Raw genomic sequence first — 20,668 nt, forward strand, 5'->3', positions numbered from 1 at the left:
GAAAGTACCATAGTAGTACCATCGTACATTTTTGTAAGGGAAACGTAATATTTTCTGTATTTCTGAAGAGTTACTAAAAGCAAGAAACCAGATATGTATAGACAATTTAGTAAAATAACTATGCATTGGCTAAATGACAACAAAACAAAATAAAAAAAACATAATTCTGGACATCCCATCATATTTTCCCTCCATTAGGGGGCTTGGATCTCACATTAAACTATCCTTTATATAAACAATCCAATCTGTCACAGACTCACCATTGCTAAGCAACAGAGTAAAGTCCAGCGGGTCTGCTAGCTAACTTGTTATGCTACGTTTACATAGCTAGATAGGGGAGACAAACAGATGGCTAGCTCACTCACATCCCCTGGATTCAAGAGAAAATCACAGATTTAATCGTTTACTGCATTCTTAAGGGTGTTAAGCCATGCAAGGGCTATTTGGGATTAACTGGGTTTATGGTATATTTCATGAGTAGCATAAATTGTTGGGTTGAAGAAGTGTTTTCACACAACTTCATTAGCTAGCGCTCTGCGCTAATAGGTAATCAGGTGGGAAATGGTAACCTCTGGGACTAAGAGGGTGCCTGTTTAAAAACAAACATGGCCAAAGACCCAACAACCTCCCTGTAATCCGCATTTACAGAGGGATTAGGCTTTCTGGCCAACATGGGTTACTAAAATAATTAGCAGGGTTGGTTCAGAAGGTGTTATGCAAATGCTGGTGTAGTGGTTGTTGTTGGTAAGTGTATTGGATGTAATTGGTTGGTGGAGTATATGTAGTTGATAAACTGTGTATCAAAGCAGTTTTATATAAAAAAAAACAATAGAATTTGTAAATAATATGCTTTACACTGTCACAGAAAAAAAAACATGCTATCATTGAAAAATAAACAATAAGTACTAGGTAATTAGCCTAGTGGTTAAGAGTGTTGGGCCAGTAACCGAATGGTCACTGGTTAGAATCCCCTTAGCTGACTAGGCAAAAAATATGTCGATGTGCCCTTGAGCAAGTTGCTGGTTGCTCTGAATGTCTAATAAATGACTGAAATGTACTATTTTCATGAAATCATATACTCTTGAGATGGCAGTGCATTCGTAAAGTATTCAGACCCCTTGACTTTTTCCACATTTTGTTATGTTACACCCTTACTCTAAAATGGATTAAATACATTTTCCCCTCAATCTACACACAATACCCCATAATGACAAAGCGAAAACTGTTTTTTTCACATTTTTTGCTCGTGTATTAAAAATAAAAACAGAAATAGCTTATTTTCATAACTATTCAGACCCTTTGCTATGAGACTCAAAATTGAGTTCAGGTGCATCCTGTTTCCATTGATCATCCTTAAGATGTTTCTACAACTTGATTGGAGTCCCCCCGTCGTAAATGTTATTGATTGGACATGATTTGGAAAGGCACACACCTGTCTATATAAAGGTCCCACAGTTGACAATGCATGTCAGTGCAAAATCAAGCCATGAGGTCAAAGGAATTGTCCTTAAAGTCCTTATTGTCCTTAAAGACCTTAGAGCTGGCCGACCGGAGAAACTGAGGAATTGGGGGAGAATGACCTTGGTCAGGGAGGTGACCAAGAACCCGATGGTCACTCTGTAAAGGCTCCAGAGTTCTTCTGTGGAGATGAGAGAACCTTCCAGAAGGACAACAATCTCTGCATCACTCCGCCAATCAGGCCTTTATGGTAGAGTGGCCAGACTGAAGCCACTCAGTAAAAGGCACTAGACAGCCTGCTTGGAGTTTGCCAAAAGGCACTTAAACACTCTCAGACCATGAGAAACAAGATTCTCTGGTCTGATGAAACCTAGATTAAACACTTTGGCCTGAATGCCAAGCGTCACGCCTGGAGGAAACCTGGCACCATCCATATGGTGAAGCATGGGGGTGGCAGCATCATGCTGTGGGGATGTTTTTCAGAGACAGGGACTGGGAGACTAGCTGGATCGAGGGAAAGATGAACAGAGCAAATTACTGAGAGATACTTGATGAAAACCAGCGCCAGAACGCTCAGGACCTCAGTCAGGGGAGATGGTTCACCTTCCAAGAGCACAACGACCCTAAGCACACAGCAAAGACAACACAGGAGCAGCTTCAGAACAAGTCAATTAATGTACTTGAGTGGCCCAGCCAGAGCCTGGACTTGAACCCGATCGAACATCTCTGGAGAGACCTGAAAATAGCTGTGCAGTGACGCTCCCCATCCAACCTGACAGAGCTTGAGAGGATCTGCAGAGAAGAATGGGAGAAACTGCCCAAATACAGGTGTGCCAAGCTTGTAGCATCGTACCCAATAAGACTCAAGGCTGTAATCACTGCCAAAGGTGATTTAACAAAGTACTGAGTAAAGGGTCTGAATACTTACTGAAAATGTGATTTCAGTTATTTTTTTATATATACATTTGCAAACATTTCTAGAAACCTGTTTTTTGCTTTGTCTTTATGGGATTGTGTCTGTAGATTGATAAGGGGGGAAAAAACTACTTAATTCACTTTAGAATAAGGCCGTAACGTAACAAACTATTTTTAAAAGGTCAAGGGGTCTGAATACTTTCCGAATGTACTGTAGGTTGCTAGCTGTAATATAAACACAAAATGGAAGCATTGACTTGGTAGGCCAAGCTTTCTTTTAGCAAGGGTTTATTGTTATTTGCGTGGTGGAGCTCAAAACAAGCATAAGCCTACTCTGCCTCTAAAAACACACACACACACACACACACACACACACACACACACACACACACACACACACACACACACACACACACACACACACACACGAGCAGGGTGAAAATCACACGCAGCACCCCCACCTTAAAAAGGCCGTCCATACAAATGATCCATTTGAGGAATGTTTACATAAAGATTTTCTTTTCTTATAAAAGCCAAGAGCAGTGTCTCCTTGTAGCTAGGCAGAGAGGAGACGATAATGACATCACATAGCGGGGAGGGGGGAAACCCAAAAGAACATAACACTGTATATATATAAATAGATCAAATTAAATACGGGTAGAGGACTGAATACTGAAAATACTCTAACATTATAAATTATCTATAGCGGACTATGACATAAGGGATATTAAGTATGTATAGTATATATACAGAGAGCTTGCCATCGATACTATTGCATTCTGTATTGAGTTCAACCGCAGACAGCGTACCATCCCCCTCCCCCCCGAAAACAAATAAATAATTTAAGAAGCAGATTCAGGATTTCTCACTCTGAAGTGATCAGCACAGTTTGAGGCACATTTTCTCAATGGAATCAAGCTACAGTATCAGTTGTTTCTAGAGGTTTCCATGTATATCAAAATCAATCATCAGTATCCCTTTAGAAGTATTAATGGCACTCCAAATCCAGTTCCACTGCTAGAAAGGGCAGCAAAAGACACAGTTCTAGCATTCCACAAGTTCTACACATCAGTTTTAGAACTTGCTTTCAGGTAAAAGAAATTGTCACAATGTGACAGATCCCCATTTTCCCATTGGCTGTCCTGCCATTGCAATTGGGTTCCTGCAACGGGAGTCTATGGGTCAGTACTTTCCATCCCTCCAAGAAAATTCTCCCTTCTCTTCCTCCTCTTTTCTGCTGATTTATGTACCACATAGCTAGGTTGTTGTTTCTGATTCGACACATAACCACTCATTTATATCCAGTGAAGAATTTGCATAAATGAAATTACAACAAAACTGCAGTCCGGTCACACGCCAGTGAAATACAAAACCACACAGCTGTTTGCTTTTTTATAATGATGGGTTTTTAGTTAGTTTTCTTTTAGCAGCAATAAAAATTCTGTACTTTTAGTATATACTTTAGTATATACAGATCTACATTGGGATGATTTTTCTGTCTGTTCATTTTCTCTCTTTCTCTCTCCGCTGTTTCTCAGTCAGTCCAGAGGAATGCTTTCCACAGAGAAAATGAGCTTAGAATTTAAAGTTCAAAGTGCTGAGCTGTGAAACATCTTGTGAATATTCCATCATGTCATTTCATCTGAAGTTTGGCCTCTCATCTTCTTGGCTTGTCACATCTGGGAGACAAAGAGAAGTAAGACAGGCATTAAAAACAGAGATGTAGGGCTGTATGGTTGTATGAAACACACACTTGATCTCGTGCTCTGGGAACTGAGCGCCAATGTCTTGGTCAGGTTCTTGGCTAATGGTAGGCTCTTATGTGGTCAGGAAATGTCACCAAAAACCATCTTGGTTACCATACCGAGCTATGAGGTCAAGAGTGATAAAACAAAAGTTCTCCTGACACCAACACACCTGCAGGTCCTCTCGTTGAGCTCCAGGTAACGTGCCCGGCAGTGGGCATTGGAGTTTCTGCAGGAACACTGGCAGGTCAGAGGGTCCTGGATGAACCCCTGCTTCCTCCTCTCTGAACAGCCATCACAACATGGCTCGCACTGACTTTAGACAGACAGACAGAGAGAGGAGAGGAAAAAGTGAAGGATGATGAAGAGGAGAGTGGAGGAGGAGAAAGAGATGTTTATTAGAATGGTGTTAATATGGAAACAACCTTGGAATTGTTTTTCTGACAACCCACACATGCTGCAACTTCATACTCCCAGTGTCACTGCCTATGTGTGAATTCTGTATGTGTGTGTATGTAAAGAAGGAATTGTAGCATGTGACTGGAGGGTTGTACAAAAACTGACTCTTTGCAAGCAGCAAAATTACCCCCAAAACCATTGCCCTCTCCCCAACTCATCCTATGCTGGCAGGGTGACCTCCTCCTACTGTCTCGTAGGGTGGTAGGGGGGAGTGATTCTTGATGATTGGCTTGCCCACGTACAGTATGCATTGTTTCGGTTAGACATGCACCAGCAAGCTTTGGCAGTTACGTGAGGCTTACAACACAAAACACTGTCAAATTCAACACATCCCAAAACTCTCTTTTTACATAGTCAAATAAAACTCAGAGGTCGTCTTTGTGCGTAAAGATATGGGATTCGATTTTATTGAATTAAAATATTAAAAGTGTTGTTTTTCCCATACAGATGTATGATCTTAATATGACCATTCATTTGTTGCTGAGAATTTTCCTGCACAGCAGGAAGTGCAAACTTGCAGTGCGAGTAAAAATTTCAGACTTGATTTGCCGTAACAAAAAAATTTATGAACCCATTAATTATAATCCACATTTCCTGTTCCTGCAGGATTATTTTCCTGCTGTAGCAAACTGGCTCAAGTTAAGATCCTACACCTGTAGACACAGATTAGATAGAGAACCAGTAGATAAGAGAATAGATCTGGTTTAAATGACAAAGAACACTAGAGAGACTGTACCATTCTGTTTCCACACAGAGGGGTTGATAGTGGACCAAACCTTTTTCCCAACAGACATTCCATTGAGAACTAAAGGCAAAGCAACGTGAACAGAACAACTCTATTATTTTACATTAAACCCATTGCAGAAACATGAGCAACTCTTTCTATTGAAAACTAAACTTTTCTTTTGTTGAGACCCATGGAGACAAAGTGAACGCACAAATAGAATGGGCTAAACAACTTGTTGGTTTACATAACCCAGAAAGAAACAACAATGTGATTGTCATCTCTCATATGCTCACATTGCAAACAAAGCCCAGATATGGCAGACGGAACAGCAAAAACCTGTTTGGAGGGATGAAAAGAAACAGAAGAAGAAAGGGGGAAAGGGCGAGTGTGAGACACAGCAAAGCGAGACAGACTCAACACTGATGTAGGCCTTGGATGATCCCCACAACAGATACCGGATTAGTTGAGATCGTCAGCAAAAAGCCATGCTGGTTGGTTCAGTTCTGTTATCTTTACCCTATCCCTCCATACTTTCCCTCCATCTCCCCTAGGGTTCCTTCTCACCAGGGGGGTGGGGTGAGGGTGGCAGTGAGGTATGGAGGCAGGGTTATGGGTGAATCGCGTGAGTTGTAGTGATTTGAGGTTGAAGTCACCCCTAACCATAGATATAGGATCAGATGTTATTTATTATTCAGGGACGACTTCTACCTACTCCGGTGGGGTGGGGGTTCAGAAAAGCCTCATGCCAATTGATGCATGTGGTGGGATTGGGTGGTGGTGGTATTGGGTGGAGTGGTGGGGCTGTGAATAGTGAGTGAGCAAATTAATTAATTAAAAAGGGGCAAATGAACTCCTCCCAAATAAGCTTAATAATCAGAAGTGCCACACTCAAGTGCAGGTTGGGAGAGGAGAAGGCTGAGCTGACATACGCTTCACGATTCTTTTGGTCATGGTTTTTCTTTCGCTTTCTCTTTTGGCCTTTGCCTTTGCCTTTCCGGAGTTTTCTGGAAAAAAGAGAAAGAAGCACAACAACGCTGATACATCTGAGAGGAGGAGGAAAAGAGACACATATCAACCGAATAGAGAGTTCCGAGTTCAGTTAGTCAGTAAATCAAATCAATCGATCAATTGATCGTTCATTCACACAGAGGCTACAGGAGTGAGAAAATGGACTGAAATAGAATCAAATGGTCTCAATAAATCTAGTAAATAAGAATTGGACAAGTAAGCCTTGTCCGAGCCAGAACGGCCCATGAATCTAGAAGTTAAAACTTTGTCACTGTTGTAGCTAAATAAATTATCAAAAGAACACTGGCTTCTAGACATTCTTAGACCAAAAAAAGAAAGGGTTTCACAAGTTTAATATTTAAGTTTAGCTGTGTAAGCTGTTTTTTTTGCCAAACACTCCCTCAGCTACACTTAACATTCCCAAATGGATACTGGACTATAGATGGGTTGGTTGTTTAGCAACAAAACCGGCACTTGCGCAACTATGGGGCAAAATGGACAGGGTTGGCTTAGATTGTTGACAACGTGTAAACTATACTGAACAAAAATATAAACGCAACATGTAAAGCGTTGGTCCCATGTTTCATGAGCTGAAACAAAAGATCCCAGAAATGTTTAATATGCACAAAAAATCTTATTTCTCCCAAAATTTGTGGACAAATTAATTTACATCCCTGTTAGTGAGCATTTCTACTTTACCAAGATAATCCATCCACCTGACAGGCATGACATATAAAGAAGCTGATTGAGCAGCATGGTCATTACACACGTGCACCTGGTGCTGGGGACAATAAAAGACCACTCTAAAATGTACAGTTTTGTCACAACAAAATGCCACAGATGTCTCAAATTGATGGGAGCCAGCAATTGGCATGCTGACTGTAGGAATGTCCACCAGAGCTGTTGCCAGAGAATGTAATGTTCATTTCTCTACCATGAGCCGCCTCCAACGTAGTTTTGGAGAATTTGAAAGTCTGTCCAACTGGCCTCACAACCGCAGACCACGTGTAACCACGCTAGCCCAGGACCTCCATATCCTGCTTCTTCACCTGAGGGATAATATGAGACCAGCAATCCGGACAGCAGATGAAACTGTGGGTTTGTACAACCGAAGAATTTCTGAGAAACTATCAGAAACCGTCTCAGGGAATGTCATCTGCATGCTCATCGTCCTCAACAGGGTCTTACCCTGACTGCAGTTTGGCGTCGCAACCGACGCGGGAAAATGCTCACATTCGATGGCCACTGGCACGCTGAAGAAGTGTGCTCTTCACAGATAAATCCCGGTTTCAACTGTACCGGGCAGATGGCAGACAGCATGTATGGTGTCGTGTGGGCAAGCGGTTAGCAGATGTCAATGCTATCAACAGAGTGCCCCATGGTGGCGGTGGGGTTATGGTATGGACAGGCATAAACTACGGACAACGAACACAATTGCATTTTATCAATCGAAATTTGAATGCACAGAGATATCGTATCGAGATCCTGAGGCCCATTGTCGTGCCATTCATCCACTGCCATCATCTGGAAGCTGAAAATGTCCCTGTTCTTCCATGGCCTGCATACTCACCAGACATGTCACCCATTGTGCATGTTTGGGATGCTCTGGATCAACGTGTATGACAACGTGTTCCAGTTTCCACCAAAAACAACAACTTTGCATAGCCATTGAAGAGGAATGGGACAACATTCCACAGGCCACAATCAACAACCTGATCAACTCTATGCGAAGGAGATGTGTTGCACTCCATGAGGCAAATGCCATTTAAGCGTGCACATAGATGGGTTAGCTGATAATGTCATGAAAACTATAAGGGTCAGCCCAGCCTCTTTCAACTAATCTGGGTCACCAGTCTTGGCTGATGGATCTCAACAAGCTCAATGCATAACTAGACGTTTTTGCACTTCTCAAAATTTCGAAGTTGTTCCAAACGTCACATTTTTAAGTGTTAATGTTTTGGATGGGCTTAAAATAACAAATGAGGGCCCACCACTGGGAATAAACATGCAACCTTCTGATCCAGAGTCATAGGATGACAGCTATCCACCACCCCCGTCCACAACACCCTATCAAAACCCAAGCCTAATTGATGGTAATAGCGCCCACTGTTTCCCCTAGTGTCCGGTTTTGAAGGCATTTCCCGACACCCTCAGGAAACTGACAGACGTCCAATGTCAAAGTCAATCTTGAGCAATCTGCCTGTTTAAATTGTTTGATATAACAGTACAATGAGTTCCAGGTAATCTATTCACTTCCAGCAGATTTAACAGATGCAGGGTATATAATAAAATGTGACAAAGGAACATTTCCGTACAATGATTGGGTGAACCTAGACTAGAGTTAGCTTCCATAGGATGACTGATCAAGCCCATTGATCTTCAGAGTTCTTTTGTACCATCATTAACACCACTGTGACTAACTACTAGAGGTCGACCAATTAAATCGGCATGGCCGATTAATTAGGGCTGATTTCAATTTTCATAACAATCGGCAATCAGCATTTTTGGACGCTGATTGTGGCGGATTACAATGCAATCCACGAGGAGACTGCGTGGCAGGCTGACCACCTGTCAGCAAGGAGCCAAGGTAAGTTGCTAGCTAGCATTAAACTTATCTTACAAAAAACAATCTTCACATAATCACTAGTTAACTACACATGCTTGATGATAATACTAGTTTAACTAGCTTGTCCTGCGTTGCATATTATCAATGCGGTGCCTGTTCACTTATCATCGAATCACAGCCTACTTCACCAAATGGGTGATGATTTAACAAGCGCATTTGCAAAAAAAAGCACTGTCGTTGCACCAATGTACCCAACTATAAACATCAATGCCTTTTGAAAAATCAATACACAAGTATATTTTTTTAAACTTGCATGTTTAGTTAAAAGAAAGTTATGTTAGCAGGCAATATTAACTAGGGAAATTGTGTCACTTCTCTTGCGTTCTGTGCAATCAGGGTCAGGGTATATGCAGCAGTTTGGGCCGCCTGGCTCGTTGCGAACTGTGTGAAGATAATTTCTTCCTAACAAAGACCGTAAATAATTTTCCAGAATTTTAAATAATTATGACACAACATTGAAGGTTGTGCAATGTAACAGCAATATTTAGACTTATGGATGCCACCAGTTAGATAAAATACGGAACGGTTCTGTATTTCACTGAAAGAATAAACGTTTTGTTTTCGAAATTATAGTTTCCGGATTTGACCATATTAATGACCTAAGGCTCCTATTATTAGATTATAATTAAGTCTATGATTTGATATTTGATAGAGCAGTCTGACTGAGCGGTGGTAGGAGGCAGCAGGCTCATAAGCATTCATTCAAACATCACTTTCCTGCGTTTGCCAGCAGCTCTTCGCAATGCTTGACGCACAGCGCTGTTTATGACTTTAAGACTATCAACTCCTGAGATTAGGCTGGCAATACTATAGTGCCTATAAGAACATCCAATAGTCAAAGGTATATGAAATACAAATGGTATAGAGAGAAATAGTCCTATAATTCCTATAATGACTACAAACTAAAACTTCTTAACTATTGAAGACTCATGTTAAAAGGAACCCCCTGCTTTCATATGTTCTCATATTCTGAGCAAGGAACTTACAATTTATCTTTTTTTTACATGGCACATATTGCACTTTTACTTTCTTCTCCAACACTGTGGTTTTGCATTACTTAAACCAAATTGAACATGTTTCATTATTTATTTGAGACTAAATAGATTTTTATTTATGTATTATATTAAGTTATAATAAAAGTGTTCATTCAATATTGTTGTAAATGTCATTATTGCATATACATATATCAAAAATTGGCAGATTAATCGGCATTGCCTGTTTTTGGTCCTCCAATAATCGGCATCGGCTGTTTTTGGACCTCCAATAATCGGTATCGGCGTTGAAAAATCATAATCGGTCAACCTCTACTAACTACCCAGGAGGCCCCTCACCCAGGGCCTGATTAATGCAGGGGCTTACATGGGTTGAAGCCCGGGGGCCCAAGGCCATAGGGGGCCCTTGAAGCAGAGCTAAATTTAAAATGTGTATATATATTTTTTCCTTACTGCAACCGCCAAGAGGCAGATATATTTTTATTTAAAAAGTTTCAGAGTTAAATTACTTCTTCATTAGGCTCATAAAAAAAGTGTGCACTTGCAAAAGGGTGTACATATATGAAAACGGGAGGGGTGCCCTAGAAAATATCTAAGCCCCAGGGCCTACGATTTCTTAATCCAGCCCTGCCGTCACCACAGCATGGTCAGATGTAAAAGTTGAGCAAACAGTAAAGCACGGTAGCATCAAAAACAAGAGTTGAATGTCCCCTGGGACATCTCAGTGTAGAAACATGGTGGTCAGGGAGCACTAAAGCCATCAGCCTTCAGACTCATAAATGGTTAAAACAAGGTCAGTCAGATAGGGTCTCAGAAACAAACCCTTATCTATACCGCTGGACACATGACATATAAAACCTAAATACAACCAAAGACCCTTGTAATCCTGTAGGTTTAGGCAATAGGACAACTAGACAATCCCATGTAGAGGTGGAAAAATAAGTTGAACGAAAACAAGAAATCCATTAAAGCTAGACCCATAAACACACACACAAAAAAATGGTTAAAGGGGGTTTCTAAAAACACACAGTTATATACACATCACAGGATCCTGTAAAACATAAGTAAAGGAATGAACCCTGAGACATACTTAAAGGCAGGTACAGAGAGAAGGAATGTAAACAGAGGAATGTAAGGAGCAGCAGGTGTATATAAAACGACATTAGATGACAGGAGCAGAGGACATTGACCTCATCAGGTGTCACTTGTTCACCTGGGTGAAGCATTTTGGGGTTTTCCGTGTGGCTCACCTGAGAGCTCAAAGGGCCATGAAATTAGAATGAATAAAATGGATGTGATTCTTTGTGAGTTCCAGGAAGCTCATTGGATCGGTGCCACATGGTAGTGTGAGTGATCATTTGATATGCTGTGTGTAACAACACACATTTTAAGAGAGACATGCTAAAAATGTGTGAGCACAGGAGAAGGAAAACAGTGAAACATAGAAGGAGAAAGACAATGAAAGGGATAGACATCGCTTCTCAAATCAACAAAGCGCAAGAGTCTGTACTCACTTTTGTCTCTGTTCTTTCACTTCATTCTTTGGCCTGAAAGATAGAAACAAACATGTTACCTTACAGCACTTACCTTACTAATAAGCATGCACCCGTTAAGAAAATGACTGAAAGAACTGTTAAATCCCATTGCATTGATGAGGAATTGAAAAATGGTATGGTTGAGAAGGATGAGGCAAAAGGTATGCCATATAAATCTGGCATTGCAACCGATTGGCAAACATACTGCAAATTGAGTAATCTAAATAAAAATAAAACTATACTATGAAACAAAAATAAATGCTATGAAGAATGACAGTAAAAAATTTTGGAGCACCTTAAATTACATTTTGGGCAAAAAGGCAAACTTGGCTCTATCATTTATTGAATCAGATGGCTTGTTCATCACAAAACCCACTGATATTGCCAATTACTTTAATGATTTTTCCATTGGCAAGATTAGCAAAGTTAGGCATTTACATGCCAGCAACAAACACTGACACTACACATCCTAGTATATCTGACAAAATTATGGACAAGCATTGTGCTTTTGAATTACGTAAAGTGAGTGTGGAAGAAGTATTATTGTCTATCAACATTTACAACCTGGATGGAGGGTTACTGAGGATAATAGCAGACGATATTGCCACTCCTATTTGACATATCTTCAATTTAAGCCTACTTGATAGAGAGTGTGTGCCCTCAGGCCTGGAGGGAAGCAAGTCATTCCACTACCAAAGAATAGTAAAGCCCCCTTTACTGGCTTAAATAGCCGACCAATCAGCCAGTTAGCAACCCTTAGTAAACTTTTGGAAAAAAATGGTCTTTGACCAGATACAATGCTATTTTAAAGTAAACAAATTGACAACAGACTTTCAGCACGCTTATAGGGAAGGACATTCAATAAGCACAGCACTTACACAAATTACTGATGATTGGCTGAGAGAAAGTGATGATAAAAAGATAGTGGGGGCTGTTTTGTTAGACTTCAGTGCGGCTTTTGACATTATCGATCAATGTCTGCTGCTAGAAAAATGTATGTGTTATGGCATTACACCCCATGCTATAGTGTGGATTAGAGGTCGACCGATTAATCGGAATGGCCGATTAATTAGGGCCGATTTGAAGTTTTCATAACAATCGGAAATCGGTATTTTTGGCCGCCGATTTCCGATTATTATTTTTATTTAAAAAATGTATTTACATTTTTTATACCTTTTATTTAACTAGGCAAGTCAGTTAAGAACACATTCTTATTTTCAATGACTGCCTAGGAACTGTGGGTTAACTGCCTTGTTCAGGGGCAGAACGACCGATTTTCACCTTGTTAGCTCAGGGTTCCAATCTTGCAACCGCATAGTTAACTAGTCCAACGCTCTAACCATTGCACTCCACGAGTAGCCTGCCTGTTACGCAAATGTAGTAGAAGCCAAGGTAAATTGCTAGCTAGCATTAAACTTATCTTATAAAAACAATCAATCATAATCACTAGTTATAACTACTGATCCAGTTTCAGCAGGCAATGTTAACCAGGTGAAATTGTGTCATTTCTCTTGCGTTCATTGCATGCAGGGTATATGCAAGTTTGGGCTGCCTGGCTCATTGAGAACTAATTTGCCAGAATTTTATGTAATTATGACATACATTGAAGGTTGTGCAATGTAACAAGAATATTTAGACTTAGGGATGCCACCCGTTAGATAAAATACCGAACGGTTCCGTATTTCACTGAAATAATAAACGTTTTGTTTTCAAAATGATAGTTTCCGGATTCTATCATATTAATGACCAAAGGCTCGTATTTCTGTGTGTTATTATGTTATAATTAAGTCTGATTTGATAGAGCAGTCTGAGCAGCAGCAGGCCCGTAATCATTCATTCAAACAGCACTTTCGTGTGTTTTGCCAGCGCTGATTATGACTTCAAGCCTATCGGCCTAATGGCTGGTGTAACCAATCTGAAATGGCTAGCTAGTTAGCTGGGTGTGCGCTAATACTGTTTCAAACGTCACTCGCTTTTAGATTTGGAGTAGTTATTCCCCTTGCGCTGCAAGGGCCGCGGCTTTTGTGGAGAGATGGGTAACGATGCTTCGAGTGTGGCTGTTGTCGATGTGTTCCTGGTTCGAGCCCAGGTAGGGGCAAGGAGGGGGACGGAATCTATACTGTTACTCTGGCAATACTATAGTGCCTATAAGAACATCCAAAAGTCAAAGGTATATGAAATACAAATGGTATAGAGAGAAATAGTCCTATAAATACTATATTAACTACAACCTAAAACCTCTTACCTTGGAATATTGAAGTCTCATGTTAAAAGGAACCACCAACTTTCATATGTTCTCATGATCTGAGCAAGGAACTTAAACGTTAGCTTTTTTACATGGCACATATTTTACATGGCACACATTTTTACATGGCACATATTCCTTTGTTTTTTCATTATTTAAACCAAATTTAACATGTTTCATTATTTATTTGAGGCTAAATTGATTTTATTGATGTTTTATATTAAGTTAAAATAAGTGTTAATTCAGTATCGTTGTAATTGTCATTATTACAAAAAAAAAAAATATATATATATATATATATATATATATTTTTTTTTGTAATAATGACAATTATTTTTGTAATAATGACAATTAAAAAATTGGCCGATTAATCGGTATCGGGTTTTTTGGGTCCTCCAATAATCGGTATCAATATCGGCGCTGAAAAATCCTAATCGGTCGACCTCTAGTGTGGATAAAGATGTACATGTCTATACAGATGGTGCCATTTTACGGGCTCCTAACCATTGTGCTATTGTGTGTGTTTTTCACGTTATTTGTAACTTATTTTGTACACAATGTTTCTGCCACCGACAAGAGCTTCTGGATATCAGCAGTTACTCACCTCGTACTGGGCAAAGATTTTTCTTTAATGAGTCTGATGCGAAGGATTTACTTCAGCCACCTGACAAGGACAAAATCCCCATCATTCGCATGAAGAAGAGACTGAGATATCGGGGATATAGGTCGGGGTTCCTTGTAAGGATCCGACGGGGAGTGAGTAATCCGCCTTTACCATCAGTCTTATTAGCCAACGTGCAATCATTGGATAATAAAATGGACGACTTCCGATCAAGACTATCCTACCAACGGGACATTAAAAACTGTAATATCTGTTCCACCGAGTTGTGGCTGAACGACGACATGGATAACATACAGCTGGCTGGGTTTTCGGTCCATCGGCAAGATAGAACAGCTGCCTCTGGTAAAACAAGGGGTGGCGGTCTGTGTATATTTGTAAATAACAGCTGGTGTGCGAAATCTAATATTAAGGAAGTCTCTAGGTTTTGCTCGCCTGAGGTAGAGTATCTCATGATAAGCTGTACACCACACTATTCACCTAGAGAGTTTATCTATATTTTCGTAGTTGTCCATTTACCACCACAAACCGATGCTGGCACGAAGACGGCACTCAACGAGCTGTATAAAGCCATACGCAAACAAGAAAATGCTCATCCAGAGGTGGCATTCCTAGAGGCTGGGGACTTGACTGCAGGGAAACTTAAATCCGTTTGACCTAATTTCTACCAGCATGTTACATGTGCAACCAGATGGAAAAAAAACACTAGACCAGCATTACTCCACACACAGAGACGAGTACAAAGCTCTGCCCTCGCCCTCCTTTTGGCAAACCTGACCATAAACTATCCTCCTGATTCCTGCTTACAAGGGAACTTGTAAGTACCAGTGACTCCATCAATAAGGAAGTAGTCAGATGACGCAGATGCTAAGCTACAGGACTGTTTAGCTAGCACAGACTGGAATATGTTCGGGGGATTCATCGGATGGCATTGAAGAGTACACCACATCAGTCACTGCCTTCATCAATAAGTGCATCGATGATGTCGTCCCCACAGTGACCGTACGTACATACCCCAACCAGAAGACATGAATTACAGGCAACATCCGCACTGAGCTGCCACTTTCAAGGAGTGGGAAAGAAATCCTGCTATTCCCTCCGACGAACCATCAAAAAGGCAAAGCGTCAATACAGGACTAAGATTAAATCGTATTACACCATCTCTGACACCCGTCGGATGTGGCAGGGCTTGCAAACTATTACGGACTACAAAGGAAAACACAGCCGCGAGCTGCCCAGTGACACGAGCCTACCAGAAAAAAAAGTTCTATGCTCACTTCGAGGCAAGCAACACTGAAGCATGCGTGAGAGTATCAGCTGTTCCAGACGACTGTGTGATCACGCTCTCCGTAGCCGATGTGAGTAAGACCTTTAAACAGGTCAACATTCACAAGGCAAGACGGATTACCAGGACGTGCACTCCGAGCATGAGCTGACCAGTGGACAAGTGTCTTCACTGACATTTTCAAACTGTCCCTGACCGAGTCTGTAATACCAACATGTTTCAAGCAGACCACCATAGTCCATGTGCCCAAGAGCCCCAAAGTAACGTGCATAAATGACTATGGAACCGTAGCAGTCACGTCTGTAGCCATGAAGTGCTTTGAAAGGCTGGTCATGGCTCACATCAACACCAACATCCCAGAAACCCTAGACCCACTCCAATTTGCATACCGTCCCAACAGATCCACAGATGATGCAATCCCTACTGCACTTCACACTGCCCTTTCCCACCAGGACAAAAGGAACACATACATGAGAATGCTATTCATTACCCACAGCTCAGCTTTCAACACCATAGTGCCCTCAAAGCTTATCAAAAAGCTAAGGAACCCTGGGACTAAACACCTCCTTCTGCAACTGGATCCTGGACTTCCTGACGGGTTTCAGCAGGCAATGTTAACCAGGTGAAATTGTGTCATTTCTCTTGCGTTCATTGCATGCAGGGTATATGCAAGTTTGGGCTGCCTGGCTCATTGAGAACTAATTTGCCAGAATTTTATGTAATTATGACATACATTGAAGGTTGTGCAATGTAACAAGAATATTTAGACTTAGGGATGCCACCCGTTAGATAAAATACCGAACGGTTCCGTATTTCACTGAAATAATAAACGTTTTGTTTTCAAAATGATAGTTTCCGGATTCTATCATATTAATGACCAAAGGCTCGTATTTCTGTGTGTTATTATGTTATAATTAAGTCTGATTTGATAGAGCAGTCTGAGCAGCAGCAGGCCCGTAATCATTCATTCAAACAGCACTTTCGTGTGTTTTGCCAGCGCTGATTATGACTTCAAGCCTATCGGCCTAATGGCTGGTGTAACCAATCTGAAATGGCTAGCTAGTTAGCTGGGTGTGCGCTAATACTGTTTCAAACGTCACTCGCTTTTAGATTTGGAGTAGTTATTCCCCTTGCGCTGCAAGGGCCGCGGCTTTTGTGGAGAGATGGGTAACGATGCTTCGAGTGTGGCTGTTGTCGATGTGTTCCTGGTTCGAGCCCAGGTAGGGGCAAGGAGGGGGACGGAATCTATACTGTTACTCTGGCAATACTATAGTGCCTATAAGAACATCCAAAAGTCAAAGGTATATGAAATACAAATGGTATAGAGAGAAATAGTCCTATAAATACTATATTAACTACAACCTAAAACCTCTTACCTTGGAATATTGAAGTCTCATGTTAAAAGGAACCACCAACTTTCATATGTTCTCATGATCTGAGCAAGGAACTTAAACGTTAGCTTTTTTACATGGCACATATTTTACATGGCACACATTTTTACATGGCACATATTCCTTTGTTTTTTCATTATTTAAACCAAATTTAACATGTTTCATTATTTATTTGAGGCTAAATTGATTTTATTGATGTTTTATATTAAGTTAAAATAAGTGTTAATTCAGTATCGTTGTAATTGTCATTATTACAAAAAATATATATATATATATATATATATATATATATATATTTTTTTTTTGTAATAATGACAATTATTTTTGTAATAATGACAATTAAAAAATTGGCCGATTAATCGGTATCGGGTTTTTTGGGTCCTCCAATAATCGGTATCAATATCGGCGCTGAAAAATCCTAATCGGTCGACCTCTAGTGTGGATAAAGATGTACATGTCTATACAGATGGTGCCATTTTACGGGCTCCTAACCATTGTGCTATTGTGTATGTTTTTCACGTTATTTGTAACTTATTTTGTACACAATGTTTCTGCCACCGACAAGAGCTTCTGGATATCAGCAGTTACTCACCTCGTACTGGGCAAAGATTTTTCTTTAATGAGTCTGATGCGAAGGATTTACTTCAGCCACCTGACAAGGACAAAATCCCCATCATTCGCATGAAGAAGAGACTGAGATATCGGGGATATAGGTCGGGGTTCCTTGTAAGGATCCGACGGGGAGTGAGTAATCCGCCTTTACCATCAGTCTTATTAGCCAACGTGCAATCATTGGATAATAAAATGGACGACTTCCGATCAAGACTATCCTACCAACGGGACATTAAAAACTGTAATATCTGTTCCACCGAGTTGTGGCTGAACGACGACATGGATAACATACAGCTGGCTGGGTTTTCGGTCCATCGGCAAGATAGAACAGCTGCCTCTGGTAAAACAAGGGGTGGCGGTCTGTGTATATTTGTAAATAACAGCTGGTGTGCGAAATCTAATATTAAGGAAGTCTCTAGGTTTTGCTCGCCTGAGGTAGAGTATCTCATGATAAGCTGTACACCACACTATTCACCTAGAGAGTTTATCTATATTTTCGTAGTTGTCCATTTACCACCACAAACCGATGCTGGCACGAAGACGGCACTCAACGAGCTGTATAAAGCCATACGCAAACAAGAAAATGCTCATCCAGAGGTGGCATTCCTAGAGGCTGGGGACTTGACTGCAGGGAAACTTAAATCCGTTTGACCTAATTTCTACCAGCATGTTACATGTGCAACCAGATGGAAAAAAAACACTAGACCAGCATTACTCCACACACAGAGACGAGTACAAAGCTCTGCCCTCGCCCTCCTTTTGGCAAACCTGACCATAAACTATCCTCCTGATTCCTGCTTACAAGGGAACTTGTAAGTACCAGTGACTCCATCAATAAGGAAGTAGTCAGATGACGCAGATGCTAAGCTACAGGACTGTTTAGCTAGCACAGACTGGAATATGTTCGGGGGATTCATCGGATGGCATTGAAGAGTACACCACATCAGTCACTGCCTTCATCAATAAGTGCATCGATGATGTCGTCCCCACAGTGACCGTACGTACATACCCCAACCAGAAGACATGAATTACAGGCAACATCCGCACTGAGCTGCCACTTTCAAGGAGTGGGAAAGAAATCCTGCTATTCCCTCCGACGAACCATCAAAAAGGCAAAGCGTCAATACAGGACTAAGATTAAATCGTATTACACCATCTCTGACACCCGTCGGATGTGGCAGGGCTTGCAAACTATTACGGACTACAAAGGAAAACACAGCCGCGAGCTGCCCAGTGACACGAGCCTACCAGAAAAAAAAGTTCTATGCTCACTTCGAGGCAAGCAACACTGAAGCATGCGTGAGAGTATCAGCTGTTCCAGACGACTGTGTGATCACGCTCTCCGTAGCCGATGTGAGTAAGACCTTTAAACAGGTCAACATTCACAAGGCAAGACGGATTACCAGGACGTGCACTCCGAGCATGAGCTGACCAGTGGACAAGTGTCTTCACTGACATTTTCAAACTGTCCCTGACCGAGTCTGTAATACCAACATGTTTCAAGCAGACCACCATAGTCCATGTGCCCAAGAGCCCCAAAGTAACGTGCATAAATGACTATGGAACCGTAGCAGTCACGTCTGTAGCCATGAAGTGCTTTGAAAGGCTGGTCATGGCTCACATCAACACCAACATCCCAGAAACCCTAGACCCACTCCAATTTGCATACCGTCCCAACAGATCCACAGATGATGCAATCCCTACTGCACTTCACACTGCCCTTTCCCACCAGGACAAAAGGAACACATACATGAGAATGCTATTCATTACCCACAGCTCAGCTTTCAACACCATAGTGCCCTCAAAGCTTATCAAAAAGCTAAGGAACCCTGGGACTAAACACCTCCTTCTGCAACTGGATCCTGGACTTCCTGACGGGTTTCAGCAGGCAATGTTAACCAGGTGAAATTGTGTCATTTCTCTTGCGTTCATTGCATGCAGGGTATATGCAAGTTTGGGCTGCCTGGCTCATTGAGAACTAATTTGCCAGAATTTTATGTAATTATGACATACATTGAAGGTTGTGCAATGTAACAAGAATATTTAGACTTAGGGATGCCACCCGTTAGATAAAATACCGAACGGTTCCGTATTTCACTGAAATAATAAACGTTTTGTTTTCAAAATGATAGTTTCCGGATTCTATCATATTAATGACCAAAGGCTCGTATTTCTGTGTGTTATTATGTTATAATTAAGTCTGATTTGATAGAGCAGTCTGAGCAGCAGCAGGCCCGTAATCATTCATTCAAACAGCACTTTCGTGTGTTTTGCCAGCGCTGATTATGACTTCAAGCCTATCGGCCTAATGGCTGGTGTAACCAATCTGAAATGGCTAGCTAGTTAGCTGGGTGTGCGCTAATACTGTTTCAAACGTCACTCGCTTTTAGATTTGGAGTAGTTATTCCCCTTGCGCTGCAAGGGCCGCGGCTTTTGTGGAGAGATGGGTAACGATGCTTCGAGTGTGGCTGTTGTCGATGTGTTCCTGGTTCGAGCCCAGGTAGGGGCAAGGAGGGGGACGGAATCTATACTGTTACTCTGGCAATACTATAGTGCCTATAAGAACATCCAAAAGTCAAAGGTATATGAAATACAAATGGTATAGAGAGAAATAGTCCTATAAATACTATATTAACTACAACCTAAAACCTCTTACCTTGGAATATTGAAGTCTCATGTTAAAAGGAACCACCAACTTTCATATGTTCTCATGATCTGAGCAAGGAACTTAAACGTTAGCTTTTTTACATGGCACATATTTTACATGGCACACATTTTTACATGGCACATATTCCTTTGTTTTTTCATTATTTAAACCAAATTTAACATGTTTCATTATTTATTTGAGGCTAAATTGATTTTATTGATGTTTTATATTAAGTTAAAATAAGTGTTAATTCAGTATCGTTGTAATTGTCATTATTACAAAAAATATATATATATATATATATATATTTTTTTTTTTTTGTAATAATGACAATTATTTTTGTAATAATGACAATTAAAAAATTGGCCGATTAATCGGTATCGGGTTTTTTGGGTCCTCCAATA

The 20,668-nt window shown here is 40.9% G+C and overlaps 1 protein-coding gene across 6 annotated transcripts in view; it reads right to left on the reverse strand.

Annotated features, from left to right (window-relative positions):
• Positions 1–2,625: 2,625 nt before the first annotated feature.
• vegfab (vascular endothelial growth factor Ab) overlaps positions 2,626–20,668 on the reverse strand; it is a 31,407-nt gene continuing 13,364 nt past the window's right edge. For 4 of the 6 annotated variants that reach the window (XM_031800465.1, XM_020454973.2, XM_031800466.1 and 1 more), the window contains 3 exons: positions 11,445–11,477; positions 4,291–4,434; positions 2,626–4,052 (listed from right to left, as the gene is read on the reverse strand). In XM_031800465.1, coding sequence (XP_031656325.1) covers positions 4,031–4,052; positions 4,291–4,434; positions 11,445–11,477 — 199 coding nt within the window. In that variant the 3' untranslated portion in view covers positions 2,626–4,030. Of the gene's footprint in view, positions 4,053–4,290; positions 4,435–6,233; positions 6,309–11,444; positions 11,478–20,668 lie in introns of all 6 variants that reach the window. The other 2 variants (XM_020454972.2, XM_020454974.2) reach the window with 1 other exon arrangement.

Source organism: Oncorhynchus kisutch, linkage group LG21 (genome assembly GCF_002021735.2).
Source record: "Oncorhynchus kisutch isolate 150728-3 linkage group LG21, Okis_V2, whole genome shotgun sequence".
NCBI classification, from domain to species: Eukaryota; Metazoa; Chordata; class Actinopteri; order Salmoniformes; family Salmonidae; genus Oncorhynchus; species Oncorhynchus kisutch.